This window comes from Macaca fascicularis, chromosome 8 (assembly GCF_037993035.2).
Source record: "Macaca fascicularis isolate 582-1 chromosome 8, T2T-MFA8v1.1".
NCBI classification, from domain to species: domain Eukaryota; kingdom Metazoa; phylum Chordata; class Mammalia; order Primates; family Cercopithecidae; genus Macaca; species Macaca fascicularis.
In genome coordinates, this window is record NC_088382.1 from 96,386,334 (window position 1) to 96,399,646 (window position 13,313).

Below are 13,313 nucleotides of genomic sequence, written 5' to 3' on the forward strand. Positions count from 1 at the left end.
TTATAGTTGCCACATTATATTTGTCAGGCAAGTCACTAAGGCCAAACCAGGTTCAAGGGAAGAGACATTTGAATCCACCTCTCAATGAGAGAAGCAGCAAAAAATTTGAGGCTGTTTTTAAACTACCACGCTATTGATTTGTGGGAATATTTTACAGATCAAATGTATTTATGCAGATGGGAGAACCTTCTATAGTTTAGATCCAATTGTTTTTATGAATGGAAAACAGAACAGATGAATATGTCTTCTATTTTTCACCCACATATTATTATATTATTGAATATGTAAACCATGGCAGAGACAGAGGAGAACTGAAATCCATCTTAATAGGGAAATTACTGTTGATTGTAATGGGCAACTGAACTAGAAATTTGGTATTGAAGAAAATCAAGTATGCTCAGAAATGTACTTGATAAAAATTCCGTACTTGAACAATTGCAAATGAAGAGGCTGGGGTCATTACAGACCAGATAGGAAGAGGACGATAAAAGAATATGATAAAGGTTAGTAAAGAATGTATAACGTTCACTTAGCTAGCCAGAGAGTCCTTAACCTATTATGGTTTGATTTTATGATGGCATAAAAGCAATATCCATTCAGTAGAAACCATACTTTGAATACTCATACAACTATTCTGTTTTTCACTTTTAGTATGGTATTCAATAAATTATGAGATATTCAATAATTTATTAGAAACCAGGCTTTGTAGTAGATGATTTTGCCAAACTGTAGACTAACTTAAGTGTTCTGAGCACATTTAAGTTAGGCTAGGCTAAGCTATGATGTTTGGTAGGTTAGGTGTATTAATTGCATTTTTGGCTTACAATATTTTCCCACTAGGCTTATTGTGATGTAACCCCATCAGAAGTTGAAGACATCTGTATATATATTTCAGAATTCTTGTGCAGCCAGAACTATTTGGTAATTCTACATAGCTCTGACAATGTGGTCTGTATCAGGCATTTCCAGTGAATCCGTTTAAAAAGTCATTTATATAGAGAATGTCTCCAGGTTTTGTTATAGAGGGACATTTAGATTTCGTATGTTCCAACTAGCTATTTCAGCATCTTGTGCAGACACAGAAAAGGAGTACTTTTTACAGAATCCTGCCCTAGCCAAGCTTTTATTTCTTATCTAGGTATGCCACATATAACATTAGCACTTTGGGTAACTGGCATTAATCTTGGAACAAGGGTGGTCTTTTCTTGTAAAAAATACTTTGAGATTTTAAGATCTTCAAATAGTAAGAAGTTGAAATTTACAAAGGAAGAAACAAACTGCAGTTGAAGTTAATATTCAAACAAAAACAGATCTAGAAAGAAATCACTCATTTTGAAATTCAATACCTTTTGAAGGACATAGGACTCTTTTTTTTTTTTTTAACCTAGTTCCTTATTACAGGAACAGAAAAAATATTAACACTTTGGTAGTGCTTGAAAATCGCTATGCCAAGAGAATAAAAATTTACCACTGTATAATTTTTTTCTAAAAGGCTTCCTTGGACTTACTAATATTATAGTGAACTTGATGTCAAAGAGAACCACCTTGAAGAAGTATGGAATTAATTTTATGGATTGCATTTTAACTTTTCAAATTTCAATTTATAATTTCCTATTACCTGATTTATTTTGGTCACAGGTTTTGGACCTGTGGGTCTCTTTAAATTAAGGAAATTTATTAAACCTGACATTACCCAAGAGTGAAGAGAAATAAGATTCTCTCCCAACATGGTCAATTCCATGATAAGTGTTGGGATTACTGTCCCCTCCAAAGTCACTCAAAAGTTTGTCCTACTTTAACAGGAACAAACATAAGAATTACTTTCTCCCATTTTCTTTTTTATGATGTTAAAAAATAACAATCAAGTGTGACATTTTGGCATGGATTTTCCAAATATCAAGGGTTTGGCTTGAACTAATTTTTTTGGTATATTAAATAGTCTGCTATGTTAACTGGAAGTTTTCTGCCCTGATGCTTTGAGATTTATTTTAGGATTCTTTTCTCAGTCACATCTTACACCTAGATATGCATAACCAAAGGTAAGATTTGTAATTTAATTAGATGGCCTCTTATTGATTTCCTAAGATTAGCTTAATTAGTCAAGTGTGTCAATCTCTAATATGTACATCCCAGTCAGATAGATCTTTTCAAAGATATTCTATCTGGCTGGATTCATACAAGAACTATCTATTAACTATATAATGCATCAACTATATAACACTGATATATATATATATATACACACATACTTAGGCATATTTCAAGTTAAAGCAGTAAGGCAGAATTTGACATAAAGCCATAAAAAATATTTAGTATGAAAATAGAAAGTCTTCCTATGTGAAACAAACATGACATTGCAATTTCCCCCAATATTTTATTATGAAACACTTTAAACAAACAGAAAAATTAAAAGAATTTTACAGTGAACACTCATTTTACAGTCAACACTCATATGCCCACTACCTAGATTCTACCATTAACATTTTACTATGCCTGCTTCGTCACACATTTCTCCACTTATTTATCAATAAAATCTTCTTATTTTTTGGATGTATTTCAAAATAATTTCTAGACAGCCAGAAACTTTCTCCTAAAAACAGTACTTCAGAATATATATGTTAACTTGAGTTCAGTATTTGTTTAGAGTTATGTTTTATTTTGAATATACAGTTAAAGCACTAATGAGGCCGGGCATGGCGGCTCACGCCTTAATCTCAGCACTTTTGTAGGCTGAGGTGGGTGGATCACCTGAGCTTGGGAGTTCGAGACCAGTCTGGCCAACATGGTGAAACCCCGTATCTACTAAAAATACAAAAATTAGCCGGATATGGTGGTGGGTGCCTGTAATCCCAGGTACTCAGGAAGGTTGAGGCAGGAGAATCACTTGAACCCGGAAGGCGGAGGTTGCAGTGAGCCAAGATTGTGCCACTGCACTCCAGCCTGGGCGACAGAGTGAGACCCTGTCTCAAAAAAAAAAAAGAAAGAAAGAAAGAAAGAAAAGAAAAGAAAAAAGAAAAAAAAGGCACTCATGTTAAGTAGGACCATTTGGTGAATTTAAAGAAAGTATAGTATTATCTATAGGCATTATGCCATACAGTAGATTTCTAGGACTTACTCATTTTGCATAATGGAAGTTTTGTACCCTTGACTTACACTTCCCCATTATCCCTTTCCTCCAGGCCCTGGTAACCCCCATCCTACTCTCTACTGCTATGAAGTTGAGTATTTTAGATTCCACATATAAGAGAGTTCATATGAGGTCATACAGTATTTCTCTTTCTGTGTCTTGTTTATTTTGCTAGGCATAATGTCCTCCAGCTCTATCTATATTGTCACAAATGGCAGTATTTCTTTCTTTTTAAGGGCTGAATAATATTCCATTATATATGTGCATATTTACCACATTATCTTTATCCTTTCATTAGTTGAGAGAAATTTAGGTTCCTTCCATGTTTTGGCTATTGCAAATAATGTTGCAATGCTGCAATAAACATGAGAGTGCAGGTATCTCTTTGAGATACAGATTTCAATACCTTTGGGTATATTCACAGAAGTGGCATTTCTGGGTCATATGGTAGTTATTTTGTTTTTATGTTTGTGGATATCCAATTTTCCCAGTACAATTTATTGAAGAGACTATCTTTCCTCATTGCATATCCTTAGCACCCTTGGACAGGCAGTTGACCATCTATGTATTCATTTATTTCTGGGCCCTCTATTCTGTTTCATTGGACCATATGTGTGTTTTTATGCCAGTTTCATACTGTTTTTATTATGGTAGCTCTGTGATATATTTTGAAATCAGGAAGTGGCATGCCTTTAGCTTTGTCCTTTTTGCTCAAAATTACTTTAGCTATTCGGAGTCTTTTGTGGTTCCATATGAATTTTTACATTTTTTTTTCTGTTCCTGTGAAAAATCATTGAGATTTTGATAGGGATTGCACTGAATCTGTAGATCATTGTGAGTAGTTGGGACATTTTAACAATATTAATTATTCTAGCCCTTGAATACAGATGTCTTTTGATTTATTAGTTTCTACTTTAATTTTTTTCATCAACATTTTGCAGTTTTCAGTATACAAGTCTCACACCCCTTTGGTTAAGTTTATTCCAAATATTTTATTCTTTTTGATGCTTAATTTCCTTTTCAGATAGTTTATTGTTAGTATGTAGAAATGCTACTGATTTTTGTATCATTTAATAAATTTTGACAAATGCATATACCTGTGTAACCAAAACACATATTAAGACATACAGCCTTGCCATCACTTTAGAAAGTTCTCTCAATTCTTTTCCATCAATCCTTACTCAAATGCGCCAGAAGCAATCACCTGTTCTAATTTTTTTCTACCATGGATAAGTCTGCCTGTTTTAGAATTTCACATAAATGAAATCATACAGTATATATGGTTCTGTATAAGATGTCTTTTACTCAATATGCTTTTGAGAGTTATTCATGTTGTGTATTGGTAATTTATACCTTTGTATTTGCTGCATAGTATTCATTGTATGTTTATACCACAGTTTGTTTATTTATCCACCTACAGATTAATACCTAGGCTGCCTCAAGTTTTTGGTCTTGATGAATAGAGCTTCTATGAAAATTCTCGAACAAGTTTCATTCTGTGAACATATATTTTCATTACTCTTGGGTAAAATACCTACGTTCAAATTTTTGAGTTGTAAGGTAGGTGTGTTTAGTTGTAAAATAAACTGTCAGATCTTTTTCCAATATGGTTTTGTCATTTCACATTCCCTCTAACAATATGTGAGAGTTCCAGTAACCCCATGTTACCCTAACACCTGGCATTGTCATTATCCCAGTCTTTGGTATTGTCAGTCTTTTAAATTTTAGCCATTGTGGTGAATCTGTAGTGGGACATACAACTTTTAAAAGTACCCCTTCTATACTTATCTTACTGTGTGGACCTTCCTAGCTACCTCAATCCATCTTAGTTCCTGGTTTCTGTAAACTTATTTCTGGAAGCACTGGCTATGAGGGAGAACGGTCTTGTTAGAATGTAAGTGCTACAAAGGTAGGTATTTATGGGCCTAGTAGCACACAATAGGAATTCACTAGTATTTGTTGAATGACTGGAATGGATGAGTGAATGCATACCTAGACTTACTGAAATGAGAATGTAGGAAGACTGTATTTGAATCGCCTTCTGAACTCTCCCCTGTCATGCTGCTCACTGCCCTTCACTTCCTTCTGATCCCCCGATTCTTTGCTCTGGGTTTTTTTTGTTCTTGTTGTTATATCCCAAGGGTGACTCTCCAGGAATTGTAAGATAAATATCCACCCCACCGCGCTCTCTCCCTCTTCCCTTCTCCCTCTCCCTCTTCCCCTCCCCTTTCTCCTCCCCTCCCCCTCCCTCTCCCTTTCCTTCTCTCTCTCTGCCATTGTCTGACCTCAGCTATGAGGTATCTAGGGCATCCTGAATAAATATTTTCATCTACCTAAGTCTTATAGTCTTCATCTGTAAAGTTAAGAAGGTAGATTACCTAAATTTTTCTAGCACTATAGTATAGTAATTCTGATTCCTTCCTTACCTCAGTTAAATAATAATTCCCATGGCAGCCTTGTTTGCTTTTCTTTTTTCTCGAGGAAAAGATACATTAGGGTTTAGGACCATGGGTTTGTTAAAAAAAATTTGTGCGCATTGGAAAATTTATGTCAGAAAATAAATAAAATTGGGATATATGTGGACAAAAGTACATTGGCAACATTTTTAAGTATCACATAACCGTAGGTACTCACTTGTGTTCTCCTTTTGGAATAACATTTGCATTCTTTGTCAAATTTTACAGTCTAAAGAAGGATGTCATTTGCTCAATATAAATAAAAATGCCTTCTATTGAAATGAATAGAAACTGCTGTTCTGATGAGAATTAATGGAATAATAATAAACGACTTATTTTAAATGTTCACAGTGTTCCATTTTTGCCCCACAGTCTGCTGCGTAATTCTAACTAGGGCAAAATTTGCAAATCCAAAGGCCTAATAAGCAACCTTCAATTTATAGGTCACCAGGACCATCACAAGGGTTAAGTTAAAAAAATACTTTAGGTAATTATTGCAAAAACTTGGCTTACAAGATCAAAGGGTAATATGAAGCAATAGAAGGATAAGTTGATGTTAAAAAAAACTGTTAGGATTAGTATATGAATAACTGACATATGCAAATTATCTAAAAAGATAAGTAAAGAAGCTACTTTTAAAAGCATTTTCATTGCAAAGGTGGCAACCTGTGTCCCTGATGGTTGGTAATAGGATTGCTGGAGCTTTGGTTTTGAGAATGAAGGTGAGAATGCTTCAGTCTAAATGAGCACAGCAGACTTGATGGGTTAATATTTATAGTCAGAGAATGTGACTTGTATGATAACAAGGCTGTGGAATTTATTGAAACTAGTTTTGGGCCTAGAAAATGATCACTTTTAGTAGTTTTTCTGTGAGTGATTAAGAAAAATGAGCAGTTTCTTATCCTTGGGTGCAAGATTCTATTTGTACCCATGAAATCAAGCTTGTTATTTGGGTTATCATATCTTTTATATGTTTATTGTTTTTGGTTACTTGACCTGTCAATAGTTATGTTTGGTGTCTCACACTTTGATGATATATTGGCCAATTTCTCCTCCTCCTCTTTGAATGATTGTAAGTATTTTATTGGGTGCATACACATTTAAAATTGGAATATCCTGATGGTAGTAAATAAAATTTATAGGAGGCCATTGGTTTGGGCTAAACTCCTGCACTAGGCCAAACAGACCAAACCCAAATGGAACGACCCATGCTGAAGTTCTATGTCACCAAACTGAAACTAAGTTGTTTATCTGCCATTCTAAGAAATCAGGAGAGAGAGAAAGAGAGATAGCTAAATCCCCAAACAAGCCAGTTTTATCCAGCATGGTAAGGAAGTCCCCTCTACTTTAACCTTTACAAGGAAAGTAACTTTGAAATGACCAATCCATTTTTGTTCTTTGTTTATGCTTTCTTCAGCCCCTTTCTGCCTATGAAGCCAACTTCTTTTGCTCAGCTCATCAGAACATTCATTCTATTTTATAGAATTGAGGTGTTGCCTGATTCTAGAATTGCAAATAAAAGCCAATTAAAATAGTTAAAATAAATTTGTTGTAATTTTGTCTTTTGACAATCGTGAATCAAAATTTTATCATTAAATGGTGACCTTTTTCTCTAAAATGTCTTTTGTTTTAAAGCTTTTTCTGACTAATTTTAATTGACAATCTCTGTTAGCATGTGAGTTTAGTTCACATTAATTTACTGCACATAATTTGTCAGAGGTATTTGAACCAGAGTGACTCCATCTTGAAAAGGGGCTGGGTAAAATAAGACTGTGACCTATTGGGCTGCCTTCCCAGGAGGTTAAGCATTCTAAGTCACAGGATGAAATAGGAGGTTGGCACACGATACAGGTAACAGAGACCTTGCTGATAAATTAGGTTTCAATAAAGAAGCTGGCCCAAATCCACCACAACCAAGATGGCGATGAAAGTGAACTCTTGTCACCCTCATTGCTCATTATATGCTAATTATAATTCATTAGCATGCTAAAAGACACTCCCACCAGTACCATGACAGTTTACAAATGCCATGGCAATGTCCAGAAGTTTCCCCGTATAGTCTGAAAAGGGGAAGAACCCTCAATTCTGGGAATTGCCCAGCCCTTTCCCTGAAAACTCATGAATAATCCACTTCTTGTTTAGCATATAATCAAGAAATAATTATAGGTATTCTTAGTCAAGCGGTCCATGCCACTCCTCTGCCTATGCAGTATTTATTTTTTTATTTCTTTACTTTCTTAATAAATTTGCTTTCACTTTATTCCATGGACTTGCCCCAAATTCTTTCTTGCACAAGGTCCAAGAACCCTCTCTTGGGGTCTGGATCAGGACCGCTTTCTGGTAACATACTGATCTATTTTAAATTGTCCTTATTATCTTATGTTGTGTCTTCTATTGTCCTGCCTTTCCTATACTTCTCCCCAAAACTGCCACTCCTTATCTTTGTGTCTTTTTTTGGATTGGTTTGCTTTTTAAATTTCCATATTCATTTTTTCCGCTTACCGATTTAGAAGTTATTCTCTCCATTTCTGTTCTTTAGTGGTTACTCACACTCATTTCCTACCGTACTCCAGGTTTGGTACATACGTTTGTGTTTTAGCCTTTGGAGATACTTCTTACTTTCTAGGGAACTCAGCAATCATTGAAAACTGTTGTAATTGTATTCATCTAGAAACTTATAATAAATAATTATAATAAGTAACAACAAAATTACAACAGGTAATTTATCTTGTATTTTAGAGAGAGTATTTTGGCTATCTGGTTTATAATGTAGCTGGAATTAGAAATCTAAAACACTAGCACACTTGAAGTTTCTTATGGGCTGAAGCTGAGATTTCTTTCTTCTTGTTACAATGCAGATTTGGCCGTTCCTTTCTTTTTTCCTTACTCTCCCTCTCTCTATCTGCCTTTATATACCTAATATATTTTCTACTATTATATACTTAACACTGAGCTTGACACTGGGAACAAGATATAGTCCCTAGAAACTCCACAGAGAGGCATCTAGGTATAAAAAGAGAAACAGCTTCACTTTCTTGAAGGCATTCTTATGCAATCCTGTATTATTTTGCTAATTTGAAAAAAACAGTTATCAGTCACAGTCATCTAATGATGTTGGATTACATACTCACTTTGAGGCAATTTTAATATAGTTGGTATTTTAGTCAATTTTTATACAAATTAGTTGTTTATATCAAAGTAAATCATTCACATTCTAAAGGGAATTATTTATTGAGTAAATTTTCTGGAAATAGAGTATCTGTATATGTGTGTTTCCCAATCAGTGGTCCTTCTGACTTTAAATTCTTTAAAATTGGTTCTGGTTGTTATAATCCCTTATGCACATCCAACTCACTCTAGGTAGTGTGTAATTTTGTAAGTTATTTTCCCTCTCTTTGCTCTATCCTATAATTGCTCTCCATCCCAAGGCTGCAGTGAGTTGCCCTTCAAAGTAATGCTGGGATCTGCTTTTTTTCCAATTTGGATATTGCCTTATTATATGTTCAATGTCATTTCACTGGAGCAGAAAGTTAGTGAAGTCAACTTTATGCCAGGTCTTTGTATCTTACCAAAAGGAAATTTCACTATTAAATAACCCAGTTGCCATTCCCAAGTCCTGATTCTACTGCTCTAAATTTTTCAGATGATCTTTTTTATTTCTGGGACACTTGCATACCTAATTATCAAGTTTAATTTATGATCCTTGTTAGTCTCTAAGTGTTTAATTGAGTTAGTGGTTATAGCTGACTCATAAACCCATAAAACCCTTCACTGGTAAACTAATTAGCCACTGCACCTGCCCTCTAAATAATTAACATTGTTCATTACTAACAATCAGCATTGGAGTTATTAAAAGTTATCTTACTGCTCAGTTGTCTAATGTAGAGGCTTTCAAACTTTTTTGATCATGATCCAGAGTAAAAAATGCATTTCACAGGTTAACTCAGGATACACACACACACACACACACACACACACACACACACACACACACTCCCTTGCTATCAGACAGATTCTGATATGTTCTATTCTATTCTCCTCTATTCTCTTTCACTTAAAAATGAACTGACTTACTAAAGAGGTTTTTCAGCTTAAAAAATTTTTTATTTGGACAAATTCATGGGGTACTGGTCCAATTTTGTTACACGTATATAATGCATAGTGATCAAGCCAGGGTGTTTAGGGTGTTTGTTAGCCGAGTACAATACAGGTTTTGAAACTATAGTCACCCTACTCTGTTGCAAACATTGAATACATTCTTACTATATGTTTGTATCCTTTAATCCACTTTTTATGTGCTCCTCTCTCCACCACCCACCCCTCCCAGTCTCTGTTATCTTTCCACTCTCTGTCTCTATGTGATCAAAATTTTTAGGTCCCACATATATGTGAGAACATGTGATATTTATCGTTTTGGATCTGGCTTATTTCACTAAGATAGTGACCTTCAGTCCCATCCATTTTGGTGCAAATGACTTGGTTTTATCCTTTTTTATGGTCAAATAGTATTTACCAGTCATTGAATGGGTTATGACAGCTTCAAAAACACTGGCTCTCATAAATTCATGCAATGAAACAGAATGTTAAAAATAATCAATAAAGGTTTTTTTCAACATTAGAACTTACTTGTTTCCTTCCCCATCATACACCCATCTAGTAGTGCCAATTCCTTCATAGTTTGAAGCCCAGTAATAAACACAGGCATTAATGTGCAGAATAAACAGCAAGTATCCGGTTGTTCGAATAACTCTGTCAGAGAGAATAGATAGAAAGTAAGAATCCATGTTTTTTCTGGAATACAGGCTATTTTAACACTTTCTTTTCCTTAAAGTCTCCAGTGAACCCCTTGCTTTGGATTTGTGAACTGTTAACTCTCATTAGTACAGTATAAAGTGATGGTACCATTGCATGTTTTCCGATGGCAATGTCTTGACTGGGATTGACAGAGTGTAGGGAAAAACACAAATAACAACAACAACAACAAACCGAAAGACATGCCTCAAGGGTCACCTCTTCAGTTTAAGTCCCATAAAATACACTATGCTGATTTAACTAGATGTCTCTGAAAAGCTCATGAGACTTTATGCTATGATGAATGGCAACTAGAGGTTTTGGTGCAAGTCAAATTTAGAACAACAAACGAATGAAATTCAGATTAGGAATGAATTATCACGAGAAAGGTTTAAAGTCAACTTGCAAAAGAGTATGTTTTTCTGTACTTGTTTTGACAGAAGCACATAATAAGTCTTATTTTCTTAGTCCAGTACTCTTCTAAAATCTGATATGATTTTCATACTTTTATTTCACTTAAAATACCCACATCTGTTCTAGAACATAGTCCTATATTTTATGTAGCCAGAGCTGAAATTATACCTTTTTTTTTTTTGAAGAGGGAGGTCATATCCCTGTCAAATTCTGTCTAAAATGCTGCACCATTGCTTTTTCCCCTTCCCCCAAGTATACTGAGTTATACTTTACCTGTAAATATATGCTTTGTCCATTATAGACTCCAGGTGATGATTAAATTCAAAAAATGAAGTATACTGTATAGAAAAGCAAAAGAAATCCAAAAGCATGTTAGTCCTAAATATATATATTTAAATAAAACTATATGAAATAGATTTTATTCATTACTGAAAATAATTTTATTCATATGTCTTTAAAAAAAAAAAAAACAAGACCCTGTTCAGTGGTATTTTCCTCTGGGCAGTACATTTTATAGCATGATATCACACTTCCAGACCTTCTTGCTTTATGTTATTGCTACCCTCTAGTTATAGTCTTACTTTTAATGTTTGTTGAAAATGAAACTTAAAAAACATTTTTTTCCTTTTCCTTTTGTAAGCATGTAGTAGAACTCTATATTTCCCAACAATTAAAATCACACTCTCCAAAAACATACATAAAAGAGGAAAAGTGTAATGTGTTACAGTTATAAATAGATGTTAAGTCTTATTGCTCAACACTAGCATTATTTTTCAGTGAATTGCATTAAATGTGTATTTGTTTAAAGAAAATTTAAACTTCAGTAAGTATTAGCATTGGCTGTTCTTGACAGTATTCAAAGATACAATGAGTTTATGTGCATCTAATACAAGCAGAGTTACTATTTCCCTCAAGGCTTTTTCCTGCTTACTTCTACTTTTATCTCAACCTTTTCTACCTGCATGCACTCCTACCCCCTACTTCCTCTTTTATTTCTATAGGCAGTAAACTATGGAATCCAGAGCCAAATGCCAGTCCTATCTCTGCCACTTACTACTGTGTAACCATGGAAAAGTCTCTTGCTATTTCTCTGCCTTGGTTTTCTCATCTGTAAAATGAGGTCAATAAGAAAAGATGCCCCCCAAAAGGGTTGTGTGCATATGTAAGTTAATATATTTAATATGCTTCAAATCATAAACTCTTACAGATAGGAGGGACCACAGAGATTACTTAGTTCAAAATTTTGCCCAACGTGGATATGACTGCAATAGAACATTTGGAATTAAAAATAGTGTAGGTAATAGTAATGACTATTTAATTAGAAATAAACACAAAGGATTTGTTTTTCCAGAGTTCATAAGTAGGAAAAAACGTCTTCGAACACTCAGATTATGATACTTTATATGTGTGGTAATTTGTTTATTGTGCTCTTAAAACAATTTTGCACAAAGGCATGATTTCAAATTTAGCTTAAGTGTTCACTAAAAAGAAAATGTATACTCATTTGTTTTCTCTTTTATAATTTGGAGACAGATAGATAATAAATATTTATCCTAGAGAATTGTGCATTAAGATGACACCCTTATAAATAAGTGAAATGAGTGGACTACGGGGCTTTGAAAAGAAGATTAATGTTAACTGTCAGGATCTCCTATATTTAAATATCTAATGGATAGAGAGGGCTTTTGGACATTTTAGGGTTACAGAGATGGGGAATGAAGAGTTGGCACTTTATAAGCTTTTATCATAATGCCAGATAAACTCCTAAATCTATAGAAACCTGATTATTTCTGAAAATTGGTTATCTCCAAGCAGGTACCTTCTGAAATTTCCATGTGAGATATAAAATAAAAACCAGGAGCAACTTTCACCAGTAGACATTTTGTTCTTCTTTCATTAAAAAAAACATAGCATTGATGAGGGCAGAAAGATGGAGAAGAGTTTGGGAAAAATCAAGAATATTGGTAATTTCAAGATACTTTAAATTGTTTTGAGATTTCCATTATAAGGAAATGGAAATATTTCCATTATAAGGGAAAAGACAATTAAATATAGTTATCTTACCTTTAACATCCTGTTTGCTCTAAATATTGGATTAAACCCGAAGAAGAGGTAGCAAACATCAAATGGTATTATTGATGCGACATCCAACTGTTGAAAGAACACATTCAAAAATATGTAGTGTTTACATGCCTTTCTGGGAATGGATGGATTTACATTGATGTCTGTAAAAGTTGACCAGTCACAGTGCATTATTTGTTGTTTAATCCAAAACTGCTTTCAATTAACTATGCATGGGGCTTTTTAAGGCATATTAGCACCATGAAAACTATTCTGTAGCCTCCTTCCACTATATTTCATTTCCACCACCATGCATCTGATCTCTCCTTAGGCACTGCATTTACTGGGATTTTTATTGAGCTGTCACATATACAATGGGCATAGTTGCTAATGTTAAAATACGTTTGAATAGTGTTTCTAACATGGGGCTCTTGGACTAAAAATCAAGTCCATTCTTGATTTTA

General features: G+C 34.2%; 1 protein-coding gene across 1 annotated transcript in view; it reads right to left on the minus strand.

Annotated features, from left to right (window-relative positions):
- CNGB3 (cyclic nucleotide gated channel subunit beta 3) overlaps nt 1–13,313 on the minus strand; it is a 156,445-nt gene that overhangs the window by 55,110 nt on the left and 88,022 nt on the right. The window contains exons 8-10 of the mRNA XM_005563655.4: nt 12,853–12,939; nt 11,062–11,126; nt 10,210–10,332 (exon numbers count right to left, since the gene is read on the minus strand). Coding sequence (XP_005563712.3) covers nt 10,210–10,332; nt 11,062–11,126; nt 12,853–12,939 — 275 coding nt within the window. The remainder of the gene's footprint in view (nt 1–10,209; nt 10,333–11,061; nt 11,127–12,852; nt 12,940–13,313) is intronic.